At 29.4% G+C, this 23,772-nt stretch overlaps 4 protein-coding genes across 11 annotated transcripts in view; 2 read left to right on the top strand and 2 right to left on the bottom strand.

The window, feature by feature from the left end:
- LOC130670368 (uncharacterized) overlaps positions 1-5,122 on the bottom strand; it is a 31,597-nt gene extending 26,475 nt beyond the window's left edge. Inside the window, exon 1 of the mRNA XM_057473759.1 lies at positions 4,906-5,122. Within this exon, the coding sequence (XP_057329742.1) occupies positions 4,906-4,959 (54 nt within the window). The 5' untranslated portion in view covers positions 4,960-5,122. The remainder of the gene's footprint in view (positions 1-4,905) is intronic.
- A 1,821-nt stretch (positions 5,123-6,943) lies between these two features.
- On the top strand, positions 6,944-11,121 carry LOC130670375 (solute carrier family 25 member 44). Its single transcript, XM_057473773.1, has 5 exons — positions 6,944-7,453; positions 8,299-8,685; positions 8,804-9,108; positions 10,251-10,437; positions 10,564-11,121. Exons 2-5 carry the CDS (start codon positions 8,511-8,513, stop codon positions 10,881-10,883), a joined length of 987 nt encoding a protein of 328 aa, XP_057329756.1. The 5' UTR covers positions 6,944-7,453; positions 8,299-8,510; the 3' UTR covers positions 10,884-11,121.
- A 122-nt stretch (positions 11,122-11,243) lies between these two features.
- Positions 11,244-18,069, bottom strand: LOC130669349 (uncharacterized). The gene is made up of 5 exons (XM_057472172.1): positions 14,857-18,069; positions 13,377-13,472; positions 13,073-13,261; positions 12,805-12,964; positions 11,244-11,362 (listed from the first exon to the last, which is right to left on the bottom strand). Exon 1 carries the CDS (start codon positions 17,930-17,932, stop codon positions 15,950-15,952), a length of 1,983 nt encoding a protein of 660 aa, XP_057328155.1. The 5' UTR covers positions 17,933-18,069; the 3' UTR covers positions 11,244-11,362; positions 12,805-12,964; positions 13,073-13,261; positions 13,377-13,472; positions 14,857-15,949.
- Positions 11,922-23,763, top strand: LOC130669356 (annexin A13-like). Of its 8 annotated transcripts, XM_057472204.1 has the most exons (8): positions 11,924-12,158; positions 12,225-12,270; positions 20,242-20,393; positions 21,757-22,191; positions 22,263-22,415; positions 22,566-22,742; positions 22,965-23,143; positions 23,501-23,763. In XM_057472204.1, exons 4-8 carry the CDS (start codon positions 21,762-21,764, stop codon positions 23,567-23,569), a joined length of 1,008 nt encoding a protein of 335 aa, XP_057328187.1. In that variant the 5' UTR covers positions 11,924-12,158; positions 12,225-12,270; positions 20,242-20,393; positions 21,757-21,761; the 3' UTR covers positions 23,570-23,763. The 8 variants fall into 8 exon arrangements, with proteins under 8 accessions (XP_057328168.1, XP_057328178.1, XP_057328187.1 ...); XM_057472185.1 differs by lacking the exon at positions 20,242-20,393 and having other exon boundaries at positions 11,922-12,158; positions 12,225-12,504; XM_057472213.1 differs by lacking the exons at positions 11,924-12,158; positions 12,225-12,270 and adding an exon at positions 13,727-14,665 and having other exon boundaries at positions 20,135-20,393.
- The last annotated feature ends 9 nt before the right edge of the window (positions 23,764-23,772 follow it).

The raw sequence follows: 23,772 nt of genomic DNA, 5'->3' as shown, positions 1-23,772 counted from the left end.
CATAGTCGATGTTGGCACCCTCTGTGTGGTCTCGGGGATGCTCATAATCGTGGAGGGGTGACAATTAGGTGTTTAGAGGATACAGAAGGGATAGTGGATCCCATGGGACAACTGGTGGTCGCGTGTCGTGTCGTCGCACTCGACGTGCCAACACCGATAACAATATCAACTATTATATATACTAAAGGAACGTATCCTGTACTAGTATATATGCTTTTGTCAATTTTAGTGTTTTATATTCCCAGTGATCATCACAAGCTTTTGAAGAATAGATCCATTTAAATCAGAGGAACAAAATATTATAATAAACGATGCTTTTTTTTTTGTGCGAGCAAACAAAATTTAGATGTTTAGATACGGAATGATTTAACCAATAAATTAACACTTAACTAATCAAAAAAATTTTTCATCTATTCAATACATTTTAATTAATTGTATTAATTATGGATTTTTTGATCAAATCTTAAGTTAGTTTTGTTTTTACGCGAACCTAAATTTATAATTTCAGTATTTTTTCAAAAGATTATAAGTAACTTATTCTTCTTTATTTTATGGTTCAATAGGATAGAAACCAATTATCTGAATTGATTTGTCACTTTTTCGTTTGAACTGAAGAAAACACGAAAGAAACAATCGGATGAAACAAACAAAAGTTTTTGTTTTCTTACAATCCCTCTGTTGTTGTATTGTCTTGTTACACCCTAATGCAAGTGTTCAAGAGCATTCATCGAGAAGAACATATATGGGTGACCAAAAAAACCGACAAATTTTTTTTTTTCAATTCCGTATGAAAGTTTTGCAGTTATACGCACTTTTACAACTTTCTCTCTCTCTCTGTCACCTAGATTGGACGCTTTTTAAAGGCCGCTCAATACTTTTGACAATCTTAAAAAATATTAAGAATCGAATTTTCCTTATTATCAATTACACACTTCGATCACGAAGCGAAGAAGTAGCCCTGATTAATTTTATTCGGTTTAATTCTGATTAATTCGAAAATAATTCTTCAATTTCTGGTTCTGAATCCGAATTAAACTGAATTAAAACGAATTTGAAATTTTCAAATCGGTTTTATTCTGTTTAATTCAAATTCAAATTTTCTATTCAGTTGAATTCTGTTTTGCAGAATTCGACAGAATATAACAGAATTAAAATTTTTAATTCGGTCGAATTCAGTTGTTTAATCAGGAAGTACTCTGCTGTCGCCAATTCTTTTTTCTCGACACGGACAATAGTGTATTCCACAGAAATTAAATGGTCTCCTTAAAATTTAACGTCAAAATACGAAGTGTTAAAGGTCGCTCAAGAATTTCGGACGATTCTGATCATAATCAAACGTTTTCGAATGACCCTCAAATATTAATATTAGGGGTTCATATTATTTTGACTATCAGCTGGCACGATTATAAACAAAACTACAGTTCGAGACACAGGAGAAATCGGTAACAAATATCCGGGGGAAAGGGTTCGATTTTTCAATAACTTTTGGAGTTTTATTGTCACTTCATTTCTGCCCTATCAATCAGAATCGCATTCGTTTACTATAAACTTTAGAGTAATCATTTGTTATTTCGACCACCAAAGTTATCAATCAGTTCCGTACGAAGCTATTAATCTATAACTGTCTCGTTTTAATTCAAAGTTTCGGTACAGGCAATTATGAAAAATATAGTGCGTGGCTGAGGATGAAACATGATTTTAGATTTCGAGTAATGACTCGAGTCCCAACTATGTACCCTCATCTGAAATCGTATTATTTTATCCCTATATTTTATATTTAATGCTTTTTTCCGTCGGAAGATATGTAAGGAACATTTCCACTAAAGTTTGGGTCTGTAAATCATCCCTTGCGACATTAAAAACATTCTGGATACACTCTGGAAATATTCTGGTAACACGATGCAACCATACGGACTCCAGAGTATTTCCAGAATGGTTTTGTGCCCTTTTCTGAGAGTGAACCCAGAGTATTTCCAGAGCGGATACGGAGTAAATCCAAAATGTTTCCAGAAAGTATCCAGAGTGGATACATACTGACACCGTTATGCATCCACATTGAACACAAACTGATACCAAAGTGTTTCCAGAATGTTTCCAGAGTGGGATCAGAGTGAATACATACTCAAACCAGAGGGTATTCAGAGTAAATGAATACTGAAAGAAAAAAAAAATTTACCGAAATATATTATTTTAAGAATATTCAAGAGCATTTATTGAATACAATTATGTTTCTGGATTGTAAAAACAATTTTTCAAGAAAACAAAAATATTTGACATTATTGTCACAATGTAATATAGCATCTACTATATGACCATCCAAACAGGCACTTGTCACTCTGTCAAATAACAGAGAAATACCCGTGACAGAATTATTTTTAAATATAGAATATAAAAACTCTGAAACACCTATCTAACCAGGAACAGGACAATCATAAGTTGGGCGCGATCTAGCGGCGAACACTGAACTACTTCCACTGCTGCTTAGCACCAGTGACTTTCTCCTCCTTAACATATATCTTCTCCCAGCAAATTTTTCTCTCAAGTCTTTCACATTAAAACCCGGGTCAAAGCAAAAATTTTTTTTTGGGATAAAAATACTTAATGAAAATAACAATTTTTAAAAAAACAATTGTTTCTTAAAAAATGTTTTTTATTGCTAAAAAGCGAATTTGCTAATTAATAATTTTTTTGTATTTATTAAAAAGTATTCATAAAAATTACTGTTATTCATAATTCCTTAAGCAATTGAGTTAGAGCTTCGGTTACAAGCTCGATTTGTTTAATGATTAATGGATAATGAAAAAGACTTGAAGTGTTGTAGTTGTGTCTTCAATAAGTTATTTTAATAACAATAGAGAAGAACAGAAAGGTAGCGACAAGTCCAAGTGTACAATAATTTAAAAAATTATATAAAAGATTAAAAAAAAATTTTTTCTACAAAATAAAACGCTTGGTTATTTTTAGTATTTGAAAAAAATATTGCGTGAAAATTTATTTGTTTACAACAAATTGTTTGTTTAATAAACAAATAATAAATGAATGAAAACAATTTTTTTTCTAATATAACAGAACATGATTAATGATTATTTAAAAAAAATAATGGTTCTTTAATATTAATATTGAGTAAAAAAAAAAATTGTTAATTAGCTAATGCGCTGTTTAGCAAAAAAAAATTTTTTTAAGAAACGATTTTTTTCTTAAAATTCCTTATTTTTATTAAGCGTTTTTTTCCCAAAAAAAATCTTATTAAATCTAATTAGCCATGTATTTGTTTATGACAATTATTTAAACAATGCAAGTAAAAATTTTTTTCAAATTATTGTTATGTAGCTTTCAGCAATAAAAAAACAAAATAATCAAAAAAGTAAATTTTCTTGATTGCTTTATTTACGTTTTTTATTTTTCAATGGCTTAGATTGTTGATAAAATCGAAATTTTTTTATTTTTTCACCAGCTATCTTTTCTAAACCCTTTCAAGAATAGCTTTAAGAAGTAAAAAAAATTCGGGGTTTTTAGTTTGGAAATAATCAGGGTTTTTATGTAAACTTTCAACAAGTAAAAATTAATTAATTAACAAAAGCATAGTTAATTAAAAAATTTGGGTTAAGATTGTTTTTCTGTAGATTATTATTGATTTATGAGTTTAGAAAGTACCCAATTTTTTTTAGTCCTTAGTATTTAAATTTTATCGACTCTGGGCCCATTTTGAAAACACTCTGATTTCATCCTGTACTCATTTTGAGCCCATTTTGAAAATACTTTGATTCCATTCTGGACTCACTGTGGGCCCATTCTGAAAACACTTTGATTTCATTCTGGATTCACTTTGAGTCCATTCTGAAAACACTTTGATCTACTCTGGATCAATTCTGAAACCACTTTGGTTTCACTCTGGAAAAAGGGCACAAAACCACTCTGGGAACATACTGGACTTAGAATGTTTACATTCTGACTATGATTCCAGAGTGTTTCCAGAGTGGGTTGAAGGTCGCAAGGGATGTTATTGAAAAAAGGAGTATTTCCATCGTTGACCCGCCCGCGAATCTCGGAGTTAATTTCAGGCAAAATACGAGTAATGAAGATGCTTCAGTCTATAGACTTTTTCTTTTTAATTCTAAAATGATAATAATTTTTTCGCTAGATGAAGGAGAATTAAAAAGGATTCATTTTAGGTTCGATCTGAATTCTCCGGAGAATTAAGAGTATTGGAGAGTATTAAATAGTATTAAATATGTGTGCTTTTTTAATCCTTTTTAATTCACTTTTTGAACCAGGGTAAAGAACATTTTTTTCGAAATCAAAGTCTGTCGGTCTTATATATAGTTAACCCCCCTCCCCCCATGATAATAATTTTTTGTATGATCATAATAGTTTTTTAGATGCTTCACTTCTTTTTTCAAATTTGGTCGACAGCATAATAAAAATTGGTAGGTTTTGAGCCAAAATTTTTCTCCGTGTAAAGCCAGACCATGTTGGCCAACTAACGAAAATGGGAATAAACACATGCAGAAATTACTGCCCATAGTAAAATTTACATCGATTATATTACAAAGTACTGTAACCATTGAAAATTTTATTATGGTCATAGTAATTTTTTGCATTGTTTATTGCACGACTCATGATGCGAAGCATCAGAGTGTGCTTTACGATCGAAATTCCAATTTTCGTCAGGTGGCCAATATGGTGCGGCTTTACTATGACACCATAGCATTTGAAACAAGAATAATTTCTCCGTGTATTGTGTCTATTTTCAAGATTATAACCGAGTGTACGTGTTTGAATTACTTAACATTAATCATGATTTTTGTCTGCAAATAAATAATAGTGATATGCTCATATTTTATTTATTAATTAATAACCGATCAAAAAATAGTAAAATGGAAGTTAAAAGTCTAATATATTTACCATTCTCACTAAATCCATGGTAACAGGAACTTCTTGATCAGACAAGCTCATCATCTTGAAAGCTTTTCACTATTTTTAAATTTTTGACAGTATACACGTGCACGCACACCATTCAACAATAACTTAAATTATATCAACAATAAAATATTCAAAAATACTGATTGGTCTGTTTCTTATAATTTTTATCTTTTTCAACAGAATCGAGAGACTTACGCCTTGCGAGTGACTCGATCTGTAGTGACGATGAGGTAGAGCGATATTTTTTCGACAGGATCAAAAATTTCCAAGGGGTGGTTTTCATTCGCACTTTAGGGGGTTGTAAACGCCTACGCCGTGACGTTTTGAAACACCTCTACAAGCTTTTTGTCCCTCTATATGTATCTATATTCTTCTAGGGGTAGTCCGAACTTCCACATCGAGGGCGTGGTTTCATTTTCATTGGCTTTACGTAACTTACTACCGTGATTCATATTATGTATATACACATATATATGTATACACTCACTTTTATTATTTTTACTAGAATATCTGCTAAGGTAAGTTACAAATATAAATTTGACATATACCTCATACCTTCCATTATTTTCTTAAGAGTATTTAATATCTTCAAATTTCATTATTTGAAACAAAATTAATAAAATGATACAGTATTGTGTAATATAATTATATAGACAATGAAAGCTAGAAAAGGCGGGCAAAACGGGACTACCCTATCCAAAATTTTCTATAGAATCCTCTAGAATGGGTCAAAAACCGCTTAAAAACCAATACTTCTATAGAATTCTATGCGGTTTTTGACCTATTTGAGTGAATTTTTGAATAAGGTGGCCGGACAAAAAGGCCATATAAGAATTTATCATAGGATCCTAACTAGATTAACCTGATGAGGGCCAGAACAAGATAGCTTTATAAGTTCATATTCAAAAAATGGATTCCTGTATATATATCCATACCTTTCTAATATTATATTGACTCCCAAGAATTCTTATGTAAAACCATACTTTCCTATATCGAAGCTTATGAACTTCCATACAATCATTCATATATTTTTTTGATAGAGTTATGTATTTCGGCATTCTATTAGTTATTTCAAAAATGAACGATAGGTTGCTTACACAATTAAAATAAAAAGTCTCTGCTCTGTAAACATGAATAAGTGAAATAAGTGAATATCCACCAATTCCAAGTGCAAACCGAACCACTTATTTCAAAAAGTGGTTCGGTTGGCACTTTGAATTAGTGAATATCCACTTATTTCACTTATTCATGTTTAGAGAGTCGGGATCAAATTTTACATATTTCATTTTCAAAACTAATAATATCGATAAAATCAGTAAGCCTAGAAATTATTTTATTAAATTTTACAAAATAAAAGGCCAAAAGTAAGAATCTGGGGCACAACGGCTCTCCTAAGTCGCCAATTATTTTTTGTGGCTTTTCAGCACACGGTTTCGATCTCTCGAAAAAATTCATTATAATTTTGCCATAATTTACAATGTATTGAATAAATCATTGATTATACCCTGGTGGAAATTTTTCGGACTTTTCTCTGAAAAACTCTGAAAAAGTCGACATATTTATTTGGTAGCTACCCCTAGCGCCTATGGTAAAATTGTTATTACGCCATTTTTATTACCATGATCAATTTTTCCAAGGAAAAGAATACTTACTAGGTTATAAAATACGTAAAAAAAAGGCGTAGGTATTTGTAAAATAAGTGTTCATGCAGAATTATGCTTAGATGTAAAAGTATTTCACTGTAAAATAAAAGAAAAGTTGGCTGTACCAACCTACGGCAACTTTTGGCGGGCTTTGTGTCTTACTAGGAACTGCAAGATGGCGCTAGTTTCAAATTCCATGTATGCGCTCATAATATCTTAATAAAAATATCTATATACCCGGCAGAACTTTTACCATGAGCTAAAATTTGGCCAAAAATTTCATTGTTTAAATAAACCACTACACCACTGAAAACTTGCCAAGTTAAATTTGAAGACCGCAATATATTTCAAATCTGAAAGTAATATTCCTCGTGGAAATACAACATAGTATACCGTTGATGCAATAAAGTGATAAAAAAGTATTAATTCATACTGACCAATAAGTCCGATTATAAAAATTACAAATTTTACTATCAATAAACCAATGTGTTCATAAAATCATTTTTAACTCTAAATTTAAATTGTTATTGAAAATACTTGACCATTAAAAATAAATTATTGAGTATTTCAACTATTGTTCTAAAATTTGTTGATCTATTAATTGCAATTCTATTTATTAAATTTTCAATGTTGAAATAATATTGACACCCTTGTTTTCGTGATTGTTTCGCTTATTATGACTACACTAGATAGTAATTTCATTGTCAGATTAAATAAATTTTTTTTTAGTAAGTAGAGAATAAAAAAAAATTTAAATAACAGAATCAATAATTAGATGACATCAATAGAATATTTATTGTTTATTTTGAATGTCCGATTTTTTTGAGTTTCAAAAATCTTATCGTAATTTGGGTGCTTGTGTCACTGGGACATTTGATTACATCATTGTAAGTTAACCTCTTAATTTACTAGAAGTATCAATAAATCATAACAAAAATGCATTGAATTTAAATAATTAGTGTGGAAAAATCTCTTAAATTATCGATTATTTTTGTAGTATTTCAAAATTACGACTGGGATCAATTTATTTTTCAGAATTTGGAAAAGTCAATAAGAAAGCGATCAAACGTCGTTTGAAAAATTAATGTTTTGATTAATTAATCAATTAATTGTCCATAATACCCCTGATAAATTTGGATAGAGTATTTTATATTAACCTAGATTTTTTTTCTTACCGTTATGTTGGTAACGTCATTGAGGTTTTGGTTTTCAAAAAATTTGTATAGATTCAAAAATTCTATAAAATGCACTCGTGAAATTCGTAATGTTTTTTGTTCTTAATTTGTTGGTATACAAATTTTTGAATTAATTGTATAAAAAATTTCTTATAAAAATTTCTCTGTTTCTCATGGTAATAAAAAAAATTTCTGATTATCGTAAAATTCTAGACTAAAATATAATTTATGGCATCACAAAATTTCAAAAATTTGAAAACCGCTGCCCTGCAAACCAGCGTTAAATTTTTTCATTATTGCGAGTAAACACTTCAAAAATATTTTTACCAGTACATTTTTGAGTTTAAAAAAAAAATAGACCTGAGTTTTTCAAACAAAAAATTGTCTACTCTTACAAGATTTTTTTCGTCTTTTGTAAAAATTAATTGAATTTCTAAGTTTTCTATTTTAAAAAATATTTTCGCGGTCATTCATTTAGAAAATAATTTGAAATTTTTCTACAATAATTTGTTTAGTGAATACGTATAATTTTCACTGTAAATTTCCCTTTTTTTCAGCCTTCCAAGTTTGAGACAGGGCTAGTAATGCCCAGCAGAAATAAATTGTGAAATGTGCCGATTTAGGCTGCGGGAATCTTCATATTTATTGAATGGAAGTAATAGAACTTCCTCAATAATATCAGGATCAATAGAAGATAATCAATTTAAATTGTGTAGACACAAAGACAATCAAGACTTTAAACGAGATAAACAAATAAATAATTTTGAAAATGGCAGCAATAGAAGCGCCGCCGTTTATAAAAACGATCGAGTGGGATATGATGGACAAGAAAAAGTTTTTTCCTCTGAGTATGCTGTCATCCTTTTCAATCCGATGCTGCCTTTATCCTCTGACTGTAATAAAAACGCGATTACAAATCCAACGAAGAAATCATATGTATACAGGTATGATTTTACTTGTAATCACTACTGTCAAAAAATTTTTTACACTGTAATTTAATCTGTTTTTTTTTTTCCTTATAATGAAAATATGGTAGATAAAAAAATTGTTACTAAATTGTAGGCATGGTAGATGCATACCGAAAAATATATCGAGTGGAAGGAATTTCCGGTTTATACCGAGGGTTTTGGATAAGTTCTATTCAAATAGTATCCGGTGTATTTTATGTGTCAACGTACGAAGGCGTAAGGCATATTCTACATCAAGATCCTCTTACAGCAAATCTAGATTCAAGAATAAAGGCATTAATTGGCGGAGGTGCAGCAAGTACTGTTGCCCAAACAATTGTTGTGCCTTTTGACGTACTCAGTCAACATCTTATGGTACTCGGAGTAACAACAAAGCATGGAAAATTTTCAGTTGATAAGGTAATAAAGTGGTCATTTTTTTTTTCAAATATTACGTCAACACTGAGAGAAAAAAAAATTAAATTCAAGAACCATGTTTACTTAACTCATAATACTAAAAACAAGACAAAATTTACTACATCGGAGTATAATATTTCTTATCTTTATAACAATTGTTTAAATCTACTCATAAATTTCTACAGACAATGCATTTTTACTAAAATTAAGAAAATGTTTACTTGGCACTATTCAAGTAAAATGATACTTAAATCAAGAAATTTTACTTGGAAATATACACTTTTTTCTCTCAGTGAAGTATTAAAAAATTTTTCTACAGTAACCCTGCTTGCAAGAAACAATAGATTCCCATAGCTGTACCCGGGAATTATTTTCCCTCGTAAACGGCCGCAGATATGATCATGCATGCTCATGTATGATCATACATGAAGTCATATATGAGCTCATATATAATCATACATGAATAGATATGATCATATCTGTGATTATATAGGATCATACATGAACAGACATGATCATATCTAAACTTATATATGATCATACATGAACAGATATAATCATATCTAAGCCTATTTTCCCGGGTATGTATAAGGCCTGTACTAAACTATCTCTTTCTCATAGAATTCATTCATTCTCATAAAACCTCTATGAAAATTAATGAAAATCTATTGGACTCTATGAGATTTTTTAAACCTAATAGTACAGAAACGTTGAAATTGATGGTATTTCTAGCCAATGTTTTCTGACTTCTCATAAATATTCAATGATTTTGAACTACGGTGTCCTCTTTCCAGTGAATGTTTTAATTTTTTTTCACCGTAACATAAAAGCCCTAGTTCCCTAATCAGATATTAGTTCTCAGATTGGATACTACTTCCTTGATCGGGTATTGAGTCTGTTACCTAACCTACACCGGAAGTTTTAATTCCTACCCTGTTTGGAAGAAAAAAAGTCGTCCTTTTCTTTTATGAGAAAACGATTAATAAAAATTAGCACATGCGCCATTTTTCTGACAAACAGAGACAAAAATTAAAACTTTCAGACTTTAATGTCCTACTTTCCTCTCTTGGTGTGTAATATACTATAATAATACTGAGGTTTAGTGTATTGATAACTTACTAATAAAAATTTATGGATTTGTTCAGATGGCGATGAATCCATTAGGACTAAATATCACCGTAGGATCATCACGCGCTTTTATCACTAGTGAAATAATTAAATCAATTTATCAAAAAGACGGCGTAAGAGGATTTTATCGAGGATATGTAGCTTCCTTGTGTGCTTACGTACCTAACAGTGCATTATGGTGGGGTTTATACACTTTTTATCAAGGTAACTTTAAATTCAAAATATCATTTGTCCACAAGAATTTTTATTTCAATTTAAAAAAATCATCTGATCAAAATTCTAACATAGAAACGTAATTAAATACTCATTCGTTAATTTATTTTTTTGTAGATGAATTAATACGAATTTTACCGAATTGGGTATCTCATTTATTTATCCAGTCATTGGCTGGAACTTTTGGTGGATTTACGACGACGATCATAACAAATCCACTGGATATCGTACGTGCAAGATTACAAGTTCAGCGCTTAGATAGTATGTGCAATACGTTTAAAATTTTATGGATTGAAGAGGGTTTCAAAATGTTCTCAAAAGGTCTATCGGCAAGACTTGTGCAGTCAGCATGCTTCAGTTTCTCAATAATACTTGGCTACGAAACTATCAAACGTATTAGTGTAAATGAAGAGTACAAAAGTCATATAAGATGGTGAAAGATTCAAAATTTATATATATATAATGTCCCTTTAATTTAATTGTTTAATATATTTTTTATTGTATCGGTACCATCATGATTATTGATCCAAAGATAAAATAATGATGTAAGTAGAAATATCTCATTCCATCTTGTATATAATGCAGGTTATCTGACTTATCGACATGTATATAGATATATTAATTTAATAATTCGATAATTAAAATATTTAATTGATCAATAAAAAACATTTTAAAAATGAGACGTATATTAGACCTATGATTTACCTGCCCTAAGAAAATTTTTCTAGCGAATTACTGCTTTATGTTGATGATAGTTAAGATATTCCGGGATAGGAGTTGCCGAAAAAATGACAATATTTCGTAAAAACAATTAATTTATTAGCTTAATACATTGATTTATTTGCATTGTTTAGTTTTTCATTCCTAATTTCTTTACTATGATTATAAATTAATATACAGAAATGAACACCGAGTGCTAAAAAAAAAAAAGTATAGATATGTTAAAAAAATTGATAATAGAATTTTTATCATGTTTTTCAAAATAACGTGTCGTACTTTATACAAAATAGTTTTGTGGAGCAATAAAACATTAGTGTGTAATATTTTCCAATTTTCTTTGCAGTTCATTGTTTAGTTTATTTGTCGTTTGATCTCACAACCTGTGCAGTATCTCAGCCGTTCCCTGGTGGAAATTTTTCGGACTTTTCTCTGAAAAACTCTGAAAAAGTCTTTAGAACTTTAGAACTGAGTTTTTCAGAGAAAATTCCGAAGAATTTCCACTAGGGCTCCCTATAAAAAAAAAACCATGTGGGATTGCATGGGAACCCATAGGAATTCATATTAAAAAGTATGGATTTATGTAGGAATCCATAGGCATTAATAATAATAATAAGAAGAAGAATTTATTGATTAGCCCAAGGCTATTTCTGATAAACATATTAATCATTTTAACAATCGTAATTTTATCAAAAAAAATAAAAAATAATATATCACAGATAAAATATACAAACAACAAATACAGTTTAAAATATACATTTTCTAAACATCAATATTTTCTTTTACATATCTTACTAATAATCTTTTGAATCCTGAAACAGTGGCTTGATTACGGATTTCATCTGGTAAGTCATTGTACCAATTAAAACCCGTGTAAATGATCAACTTCTCGGCTGTTTTAGTTCTTGTATTGGTCACGTTAATCAAGTCACTGTTTCTGGTGTTATAGCCGCTTCTGTTAGAGTTTAACATTACTCTTGTACACAAATATTCAGGTGAGAAACCATTTACCATTTTATATATCAAGATACATGTATTATATATCAGTCTTTGTTTTATAGATAGCCAATTAATATAGAAGAAGCAAATTTTTTGGAAATGATTTGAGTAAATTTTCTTTAACTTTCTTAGTCTAATTGAAAGAGGACCCTAGCATGTTAAATTCGTTTTATAGATAACACAAAAAAAATCGGGAAAACAGTTGACCCTGCGGAGTAGTTCCTAAACTTCTTGTTTTGAGTTCAAGCTCAAAATTTTTCCGAAATCGTTCATTGACAATTTCGTTAACAGATTAAACTATGAAGACGGCTCTTGCGAGAGTATCCTTTTGTCAAAATCAAGGTATACTACGTAGTTTAATGCAATTTAAAAATCAAAGGAAACAAACTAAAGTCTATTATATGCATGGATACTAGATAGCTTTAAATTTAAATACAATGTAAGTTTAAAAGAGACTGCACTGGCAAACAACATTTCTAAATACAATGAATGCACACTAGCAATTAATAAATTTTATCTACAGACTATAGACAAATGACTTTGTTTAAAAAAATATTTTGTTTATTACTCCTCAAAATCATATGGTCATCAAAATTTCTACTTTATTTACAATAATCAGATTGTAAAATGAATATCACTTACCCATTCCGCCCAATCCGAATACAAGTCGCAAAATACCGCTCTCAGGATTACAATCGTCCGTAACAAAAATTCTAATGGCGTTATAAAAATATTGGAGGTAATAAGGCATTAAAATAATAACTCGGTAATAAATATAAGGCATCACAAATTTGAAATTGTTCTGTAATTTTAAAAATCATAAAAATAAATATAAAAGTAAATGATCGATTAATCGTATCTCCGTACAAAAAAAAGGATTTCTTAGCTCAAGAAATGTTTTTCTACATACCTTTACCGAGCCCCAAATCATTAAGCTAGATAACAATAACGAAAGAAAACATATAGGAATATATAAATATAATAGTCCCGGACTCGTTATAAGCATCGACCGCGAACATGAAGATGCAATGGAGGTACTAAAAGCTTCTTGATTAACTATGTCTATACCAACTACAATAATAATACATGTTGTAAGCACCTAAAAAAAATTACTTGTATTAATTACATTCATCTAATTTCAAAAATTAACGTATATAAGTTACAACTCATTACAAAGTGATTATTTTACAACAATTAATTTTTTTTTTACTCACTATTTCGAGAATCCCGAGCATTAATGCCCCACTTTTGAAATTGAAACAGCAATAATTATTAACATTTGACAACATTGTAATAAAAAAAATTGATTTCTAAAAAAAAAAAAATAAATAAATACGGCTGCGACCAATAAATTCGTTACAAATTAAATTTAAAATAATTTATATTAGAATTGACAAAAGTGCGATTTCTAAAACGTTGTATACTATGTATTTATATGCTTATCTATCTAACTGCGTTTGTAAATATATATGTGTATATATATATGTATAGGCGTAAACTCGGTATTAGAGTAGTGCAGAGATCTTATTCTGTTTGTTGCATTCTATTATTATTATGTCACCAGTTGGCGCAGTAAAGACTACGTAATTATCTTGATACTTAGTCATAATTAACGGTCTTTAGATCTAAAGTATACGAGAAATTAAAATCCTAAACTGTAGACTATAGTTTAAATTTTTCAAGTTAAAGTTCATCAGTATTCAAGGTCTTTGTTCGTAATTTGAATAGTAGTGCATAATCTGAATGACGTTTTTGCAGGCAAGATTTAATTTTTTAAGGAGATTTTTTTTTCTATTCAATAGCAACTTTGGAGGGGATAAAAGCCAAAAAAAATTTTTTCGCATCCTAATACACAGACGTGTAAACGTATTTGTTTGTATTTGGGTGTAAAGGCTGAGCTTTTTTCGAAAAAGAGTTAAATACAAGATTTTGAAACTGAGAACGTGGCATCGGTTAAGAATGAGGATTTTGAAAGTAGAACTGAAAAAAATTTTTTTTTGGAATTCTTAATTTTCACAAAATGCTAAATATTTAAAATTAAATTTTGAATACAGACTTTTTTCGTTACACAAATACGCAAATTTTTTTTACTGTGTAATGTTTAGACGAGCGAAATATGGCAATAAAATAAAAAAACGAAACAGAGAATTAGGAAGTTCCTATTTTTTGATTTTTCAAAATTTTGCTAACAACACGAAGTAAAATGCTCGCACCGCGAAAAAAATTTAAATCTTTGAAAAGAGCGTTAGTGTTATTTATTTATAAACTAAACAATATTAAAACCAATGAATTCAAAGTTTGATATGCGTATAAAATTCAAATAAAAACAAACAATGATAGTAAAAAAAAATTTTTTCAATTCTATAATAATAAGTAGTAAATATTATTATTACTCGCTTGCGAAATCGAGTGCGATTTCATACTCGAATCGTTTATTTAATCTTTCTAAGGACAAATTTAGGGGACCAATCACAATACGAGCTATGAGCAACAAGTAACAGATGTAAGCAATAGTCGTTTTTTATTTTTGAACTTTATTTAGTTCTCGAATTTTTATCATAAAAAAATTTCAATATTTTCGGAATTAATAAATTTTCGACGTTCATTCGTTTGCACTGTACTATTGAATTTGAAATACTTAAACTACTATTTGGAATACATTAATAAATTTTTCATTCAAGTTTGATAACCTACCGGTTTTTTTATGGTTAGCTGAGCATTCCTTGACTGGAATTTTTTTTTCCCTTTGATACTTTCTGTGTACTTAATAATTCAATAACTACTATTTGAAATTAAATTACTATTATCGCTAGATAGGTTAAGAAAAACTAAACAACAACATGAAAATTATACTAGTTTGGTTGTGTTGTATTTTAAGTACATAAATACACATTTGTATATACATAGGAAAGAGAAAACAGAAAAGGCGGAAGCAGGCGGAGGCTATATTTAACTGTATATATTTACAATTTCAGAATAAGCGTTTTGCCGCCATCTATCGAAAATATGTAACACTTTTAAATTCAAAAATACGACAATAAAGCAATGAAACTTAAATGTACTGTAAAAATATCTTGATAGCTGGACTTTCTGATCAGAAAGTTGGTGTCAATTAGTTGAGATCAAGTTGACGATAACTTGAGCCCTTGTAACTGATGTCAAGTTGTCGCCAAATTTCCCAAAAAGCTGGCGATCTACTTCCGCAACCTGTCGTCAATTTTCTGAGACAGTTGTAGGCAACTTATGGAGGTGACCGACCTAATGAACTTCGAAAATTGAACTTGACAATTTGAACTTTCGCAATTTGAACTTTGGTAAGTTTAAACTTTTATGAATTATGAAAAATTATAAAAAAAAATTATGAGAAAAAAAATTATTTTTGATGTAAGAAATACTAAATTATTCAAAGTTCAAATCGTCAAAGTTCAAATTGCCAAAGTTCAAATTTCCAAGTTCAAAGTGTAAAAGTTTAAATTTTTGAAGTTCATTAGGTATGGAACCCTTATGGAATGACAATTTTTGACTCTAACTTTTTGAGAAATTTGGCGCCCAGTTGTCAATTTATGGAGATGCCAAATGTAACATGGAGTTCTCGTTTTTTACTATGAAATAAAAATTTACTACACTGCGAAAAATCGGGAGTGTGACTGTTGTGTTATGAAGCCCATCCGCTGTCCACTAGTCTGACCCACCTCCTTAAATTTACGTCTCTTCCAAACTCATGGTTCTAAAAAAGTAAATGAACCTTGAATCAAATTTCGATTTAGTTCTCAAATTCTATCAAAATTTAGTTCAATATTCGGACGAATCTGAATCCACTCTTCTTGTAATTATCAGGTAATTTTGCAAGAATTGGAATAATTTTTAATGAATCGTTTATCAGATACTCTTGTAACTCATCGCTACTATGAATTTCAGAGATGTAGTCAAAAATTCGTCCGTATAACATCGGTAAAACAGTTGCGGTATTCAAATTTGGGCTGACATAGTTCCCACGAATAGAATAGAGAATATTGCGTGGTCGTGGAGCTATGAAATTCGACACATTGCCGACTTCAACACAGCGGCAGTTTGAATCAAAGTATCGTACTTCAGCCTGATCTATCGATATGTTATAGTTTTCGTCTAATAATTTTTTCCCTGGCTTATCAATCACATCATTTGCTAAATTGACTTCTTTGTCATCATATTCATTTTCTGTTACAACGCCTTCCATTTCATCGCTTTCGCAATTCTTGAGTAGTTCTTCGAAAACAAGAGTTATAGCTTCCATTTGATAAATCCATAGATTGAAAAGAGGACATTTTGAAACATTACCAATGATTCTAGTATCGTTTTTCATGTATATGTCATTTCGTAGCAAATAAAGTGGTTGGAAAATTGATAGTAGAATAAATAATTGCTGACCCAATAGCGAAATACTTTTGCTGGCATTAACGTAATTATTGAAACTTTCACGTAAATTATCAACATATTCTGCTCCACCAATTTCAACGCGCTCTTGCAGTATATCCGTGAACATTTTAACGTGATCCATAGATCCTTTGGCGCCAGATTCAATAACACTTAGCAGCATACCAGATCCATTGATCATCTCTCTAAATGTTATGAGAGGTAATCGAATTCGAATACCAAAAACTCTAAGCTGCTCTAGAAATTCATCGACTTCATCGCGCCAAATTGTGCATCCAAGTTGCATAAGAACGTTTGCTCTCTTAGGTGTAGTGCTGTACTGAGAAGATAAAATTTTCCATATTTTTGATTTACTTTGGAAATATTTATCATAAACTTGAAGCAATAGCAAGTGATATTGACCAAGTGAAAAGCGACTTTGATTACATATATTTCGACGACGTCCATACTTCCAAGAAAACTGCAATAGTTCTGTGATAGCCCGGAGCATTACTAAACTTGGAACTTCATTCTCGTGCTTCAAATAGTAAACATTTAAATCGTCACCATCTTGATCTGCGTGCAATCCTTCTAAAACGAACGGATTAACATGGATCGTATTGTCATTTTTGTTTTCATATCCTAGTAGTTCACAGGAATAAATAGCGCAATCATTGATTGATGGGTCGCGATTGATGATAACGTATGGACAAGCCAAGTCCAAAGAATCCAACATGTGTTGGGGAATACTGACGTCGTTGGGACCAAGACTGTTGTCAATAGTCAGCGTCATCCTGATACCTGAAGCATTCACACCTAAGATACGTGTGCGCATATAACTCAATTTGCCAGACTTTTGCTGCATGAGAGATCCTCCTTTGAATTTGTCGTTTATAAACTGGTAGTATTTCAAATGTTCCATGTCAATGATGTGCTTAGGAATTCGAAAAAGTGGAGCTTGACGATAAATTAAACGTTGCGGATATTGTAAATTATGAGGCACGGCTATGTTGTTGATCTCGTTATTATGTACCTTGTGTATAAACCAAATAATCGACTGAAAATATGAGTGATTTTTTTTTGTGTACAAACTTGGTTGTGGCATGCAATAAAATCTCTTTGGTGTTTCTAATATAAACGTTCGAGGATACTGTAGAAAAGGCGTACAATATATGCATTGTCTTTTAGATGATATATGACATATAATACACAAATAAAAGGTTCCATTTTTACTTTCTTGAAATATTTTAACGAATTTGTCGTAACTAATTGTCAATGTATTGTGCGTATTAACTGCATTAACTTTATATTTTATTGTATAGAAGTGAGGATCGACCATTGGCAAAATTTGTTTTTCTGTATCATATAATTCGGCCATAGCGTTTTGATAATAATTAATAACTTTATATAAAACTTAATATCAATATAAAATTTTTATTCATCCGGACGATTTTAGTCACAAAGTCAAACCAACGTATTCATGTCAACTGCTCTTTCGAGTATTCAAATAAATTCTACCGTATTATCTTTAGAAATTTGTCTTTGTATGAGCAATCGAGTTAACAGGACAAAATTAAAAAAGATATTTCATAAATTAAATATGAATGTATTATTAAGCATTTATCCTATCGCTTATTCTATAAAGATATGTGATAAGACAAATCGATGAATATCACGTAGTCACACGTGTTTTATATTAGCATCAGTATTTGAATGTTTTTGAGCGATAGTGCAGTAATAAATAATTATGCTCTATGAAAACGAGTCGATCAGTTGGTTGGATTAGAAAATTTCGTAATCAACTAGAGAAAATTCCTTATTTTAACAACCCAACAACGTAAAATTTGAAAGTTATTTCTAAAGAAAAACTTAAGTTAGAAATCTCAGACTTTTAGAGTTTTAGTATTTTATTGTTGATATGCCGGGGTTGGGGTTCGGCTACAGTTCTCGATGTTCATGGCATCATGAAGGAACATAAAGAAGAATGCTGGTGCAAGAGAAGGATTTCATGTTCGAGCTTCTGAGTTTTCGCAAATGATGTGAAAAAAACTGCCTTACCGCAATTTTTGTTTCGAAAGGGAAACCTTTGCAATGGTTGAATCCTTCAACACAGACGCCAACCCCAATACGGAAGCCAGTGTCCTCTAGGCCTGGTACATCGAGAGGAAACTCAAATGTACATGATTCTTGTCGACAAATTATATGTGCATTCTGCTTTGCAGAGACCAATCTGTGGATTGGGCTGAAAGATAGAATACAAAAATGCAGCGCAGCAACTTGTTCATCAATTCATATTTATGTATACATAAATCATTATAATGATTCCAATCCTATTTGGATCGAAATTTATAAATTTTTCGAGTTTATTAATTCTTTAGAATATATAATTGTTACGTTCAGATGTACATATAATTTATATTTAAAGAAAATATTTTTATAAAAACTAGATTCATTAGTATGTCTAATAGTTTCAGTTTCAAATAATGTTTATTAATTTTCTTTGAATGTTACATTTTATTTTACAATGCATTACAGTTTTGAGTATTTACTAGTTCCCGTTCAAAGAACTTTTATTTAGTAAAAATTTATTTTATATTTTACACCTTGGAGCTTTTGAAAAGAAATAATCGATCTGTATTAAATATGGGAAAACAAAATATACAAAAACGCATAGCATTCTAGTATCTTTAATTGAATTGTGAATGGAATTTAACAATTTTAACACAACTGTCTTAAAAGGAACAAAAAATCGGGCAGGGTGACATCTTACGGACACTTGCAAACTACACTTGTCTCACACTGACCGTCCTTGTCTAGCTATCCCTACTCTCCCTGCACATCGAAATTCAATCGTTTCTCGATTCATACAACAGTAATTCCATTCATTAGCAGCAAAAAAAAAATTTATAAATTTTTGATTCGTCAGAAGGGGAAGGGGAATAATTATTTACCATTTTTATGAATTTTCAAATTCTTAATTTTAAACTGTTTATTTAATTATCTATGAAAATTATCAATCAATAATTATTAAATTTGTTAACAGTTAAAAAAAAATTGATTTCTAAACACAAATCTCGATAAAATATAAAATGAAAATATATACAAAAATTTCACACCTGTAAATATTATCTTCTACACTTTCAAACTTAGACTATCTTATTTTATATGGATAAAATCTAAATATAATTTGTTAAAGACAAATAAAAATTGATTAATTCGTATTAAAGCCCCACAATATATCATCGATAAAAAATTAATTAGTCATAATAATTAATAACTACAAATAACAATCTAAGCACAACATGATCGTATTAAAATGTTTTTTATTAGGTTAAAAAATTTCATAATGTCCATCTCTGTTAGACTATGATCAAAATTTTGTTAAATGCAATGAAATTTTCTGAAATTTTATAAAATTTCTCAAAATTGTGAACCACAAATGAATGATTTTCATAACAGTCTCTAAATTTTGTAGAAATATATAACAAACGTATTTATATTCAATTATTCTTTAAAACTTGTTTTTTATAAGATTGCATAAATATGATAGAAAGTATACCTCAGTCGTAGATTTTTATAGGTTTTATATGTCGAAATTTGACTTCGGTAATATTCACGACTATGGCATTGACGTCATCACTATCGCTCTTCTTCTAAGGCTATTTTTTTATTATCTTTCGTTACAAGTGGGATTTATTCAAAATTCACTGGAAATCTGGCTATTCCACAATATCATCATTCGAATAAAATTTGTGTAACCATAAACAAGTGTAAACTTTTGGTGTTCATTTATATAATTATTAAATCCAAAAATTAAGACTCAACGATTCATTATTGAGGTAAATTTCAGATTTTTTACTTGTAGCTTTTTTTCACAGGTATTACTAATGTAAAAATTAATGTTGCTAATATACTACCACACGCAAAAAAATAAATGATAAATTTTATTCGGATTTTCAATTGATTTTTATTGTTTGAACAATAAGCCCGCATCAAAGAAGGTAATTCATAAATAATATAATATTGAAAGCGAAAAAGTATAAGAATGATTCTCTAAAATATATTGATATGAAAAAAAAAAATATTCACTCTTGGTCTTTAAATTTTATTGTTTGAAATGATAAAATACGTCATCTTGCCATATAGATATAGCCGCGCATCAGTGATACTTTCGTTAATTCTTTCACATACATTAAAAGCTTACAAACATAAGTTAAATTTTATTGCTTCAAACTATAAAAACTGATGCGGTTAAGATATACTTTTTGACTATTTGAAGAAAGTGATAATTATATACCGTTGTACATAAAATTAATTGTTCGACATTGAAAATTTTATTTATTATAATGGATGTTTTTTTACTATTTTACTATAAACTTAAATGTTCCAAACATTGAATGTTGAAGCTGAAACGTTAAATTATTATGATTTCATTTTTTTATTTACCAAACAGTAATTTCTATTACTTGTAACATGATTTATTTACTCACAGAAAAAAAGGATTTCTTAGTGCAAGAAATTTTTAATTGTCCCAAAAAAATTTTTACTTGCCACAAGAAATTTTTCGAATTATAAATTGAAAACTTAAAATTTCTTGGAGCGAGAGTAAAGTTTTTTAGAGTAAGAAAAAATTTTTTGAACCGAGAAATTTTTTCTTGTCTTAAGAAAATTTTTGTTTTCAATTTATAACACAAAAAATTTCTTGAGCCAAGAAAATCTTTTTTTCTGTGCAGATAAGCTTTAAATTCCAATGCTTAAATTAAGATTATTATAATATATTTAATAAAACCACGAAATTACTGTTTGCAATGATATTAAATTGTGGCCACATTCTGAATTTTTAGTTATCAATTACTAATTTTTATAATTCATTTTTTTGCGTACAACAAAAAATTTGGAAGCCTATATATTACTCTAACTTATTATATAAGCGCATTTCTGACTTCTTATTATATATTTCAGAATTGACTATCACGATAAGTTAACATTCAGAAAAAAAATTTTACACGACTATATATCGAATTATAACAAAGATACAATTGGTTATTATATAATATTTTTTTTTTTTTTAAATTTGCCGGTGTTTTTAAACTTTCTGTCGGTAGTGTATCTTTTGCTCATTGAAACTGAAAACTTTAAAACCTGATTTTTTTTTAAATGCATTTTATACTAAACCAGCTAATTTTTGTTTCTATTTTTAAGCTATCATGTATCGATTAATGACGTTTACAATTTTTTCAATTATATCCGGATTATTTATTTTTCGACCGGTGCATAGTAAAAGTCCATTTAAAAAGGATGCTATTGCCATCCATTTTGCATTGGTTAAGGATTTTTCCGTCAATGAAACTACTATTATTAATATTGCTACTCAGAGAACTTCTGATCAACTACAACAAATTTCCCAAGCATATGAATCACGTTACGGTGAAAAATTACTTAATGACATACGAGATTATCTAACGGGAAAATTCGAAGAAATGATTACTTCTTTGTTTATGGATGATACTGATTTCTATGCTGAAGAGTTATACAATAATCTTCGTGGATTTAAAGATGACGAAAAAGTTTTTATTGATATTTTACTGACTCAAAATCATGTGAAACTGCAAGAAATAAAAGATGTTTATAAAAAAAGTAATATTTATAAATTTTTACCCAAACTATTTAGAGTTATTTTTCACCGAACTGAAATTTATTATTTTCAGATTATTTAAATTCTCTTGAACACGATTTTCAAAAATTTACGACAAAAAATTCAAAGAAGTTATACATCACGCTATTACAAGGTGAACGAAACGAAACTATGGTTATAAATTATATTCGTGCAGAACATGATGCTCGTCAACTTTATAATGCAGGTATGATGCATAGAGTTTTTAGACGCTTAAAAATAAAATTTTTTCATTTACTTTCGAGTCAAAGTTCCGTGAAAAATTATAAAAACCCTCGTCTAAAACGAAGTACTCTAATCAATATATCATATATATAATATATCTTTCCTTTTTTAGCCATAACTCAATCAACTGAAGTAAATCCTGATGTATTTATTAACATATTGACTTCTGTTAGTTATGACCAGCTTCGACATACTGTCATGAAATTTTTTGATATATTTGGAGAGCATATTGAAACTGTAATTGAAAAAAATTTCACCGGTGATTTTGCCCGCGCACTTATCGCAATTGGTAACTATATATCTGTTAATCTATTTATCATCGGTTGAAATGTGTACGATACTTGCTTCCAAATTTATCGACTCAGTTTCCCCATATAAAAAAAAAATGAAATTTATATATGCGTAGATTGAATGCTATTATGAAATAAGTGTAACATATATTTGGCGCCAAAAGAGTAAATGTCTATAAAAATTTATACAGATTAATGTTATAATGGATATTTTTTTGCAGTTGAATATGCAAAATCCAGAGATGGATTTATAGCCAATAGACTTTACGATAGTCTTGAATATGATTTCGATCACCGTAGCATTATTCGTTTGATGATCATTAGTAAAAATATTGGGATTTATTCTATCAGAGAAGCGATTCAAATACGTCATCGCATCGCACTTGAATATTTTTTAAATGTAAGAACAAAGTTTCGACCCACTAAATTAATAATATATATTTTCATCAGCTTTTAGTCAGTCATCTCAGTTCTAAAAAGACGTAATCCACATTAAAAGAAAAATTAAATTGTCTAATTAAAAAAAAATATTCAGAGTATTTTACAACAGATTATTAATTAGTAAACCTGACAATTAAATTAAAAACCTAGATTTCATATACTTAAAATTTTTCTCCGTCTTTCAATTAAATTTTTGGGAAGATTTCATTGCTTTGTGAAAAAATTTTCAACTGCGGAATATACGATCTTTCAATACTGAGCTAGGGATGAATTTAACTTTTAAACTATCAGTAATTATTTAATTTTTTTATTTCAGCAAACACCAAACGGAGGTTTTCGAAATACTATTTTAAAATTTCTTTTCCCTAATTATCCAACCTCATGACTCGTCGAATAATTGTTTCAAGAGTACAAATCTTGCACAATCCCGACAATTAAATTTAAATAATTTCTCATGAAAAATACATGTGATTCTTACTAATTTCGATAATTATATGTTCAAAAATAAGATGTTTTTGTAACTATCATGACAGTTAATAAAATTAAATCACCTCAGTTTTTATGATGGAATGTAACAGTTGGAGAAAT

This window comes from Microplitis mediator, chromosome 1, assembly GCF_029852145.1.
Source record: "Microplitis mediator isolate UGA2020A chromosome 1, iyMicMedi2.1, whole genome shotgun sequence".
NCBI classification, from domain to species: Eukaryota; Metazoa; Arthropoda; class Insecta; order Hymenoptera; family Braconidae; genus Microplitis; species Microplitis mediator.
This window is presented reverse-complemented; position numbering and strand designations above follow the sequence as displayed.

Excerpts from the sequence above, each read along its gene's own strand:
- LOC130670375 (XM_057473773.1), top strand. The coding sequence starts at position 8,511 with ATGGCAGCAATAGAAGCGCCGCCGTTTATAAAAACGATCGAGTGGGAT. Across the intron at positions 8,686-8,803 it reads AAGAAATCATATGTATACAG|GCATGGTAGATGCATACCGA; the intron begins GTATGATTTTAC and ends ACTAAATTGTAG. Across the intron at positions 10,438-10,563 it reads TTTATACACTTTTTATCAAG|ATGAATTAATACGAATTTTA; the intron begins GTAACTTTAAAT and ends ATTTTTTTGTAG.
- LOC130669356 (XM_057472185.1), top strand. The coding sequence starts at position 12,462 with ATGAAGACGGCTCTTGCGAGAGTATCCTTTTGTCAAAATCAAG. Across the intron at positions 22,743-22,964 it reads CCGCGCACTTATCGCAATTG|TTGAATATGCAAAATCCAGA; the intron begins GTAACTATATAT and ends ATTTTTTTGCAG. Across the intron at positions 23,144-23,500 it reads CACTTGAATATTTTTTAAAT|CAAACACCAAACGGAGGTTT; the intron begins GTAAGAACAAAG and ends TTTTTATTTCAG.
- LOC130669349 (XM_057472172.1), bottom strand. The coding sequence starts at position 17,932 with ATGGCCGAATTATATGATACAGAAAAACAAATTTTGCCAATGGTCGAT.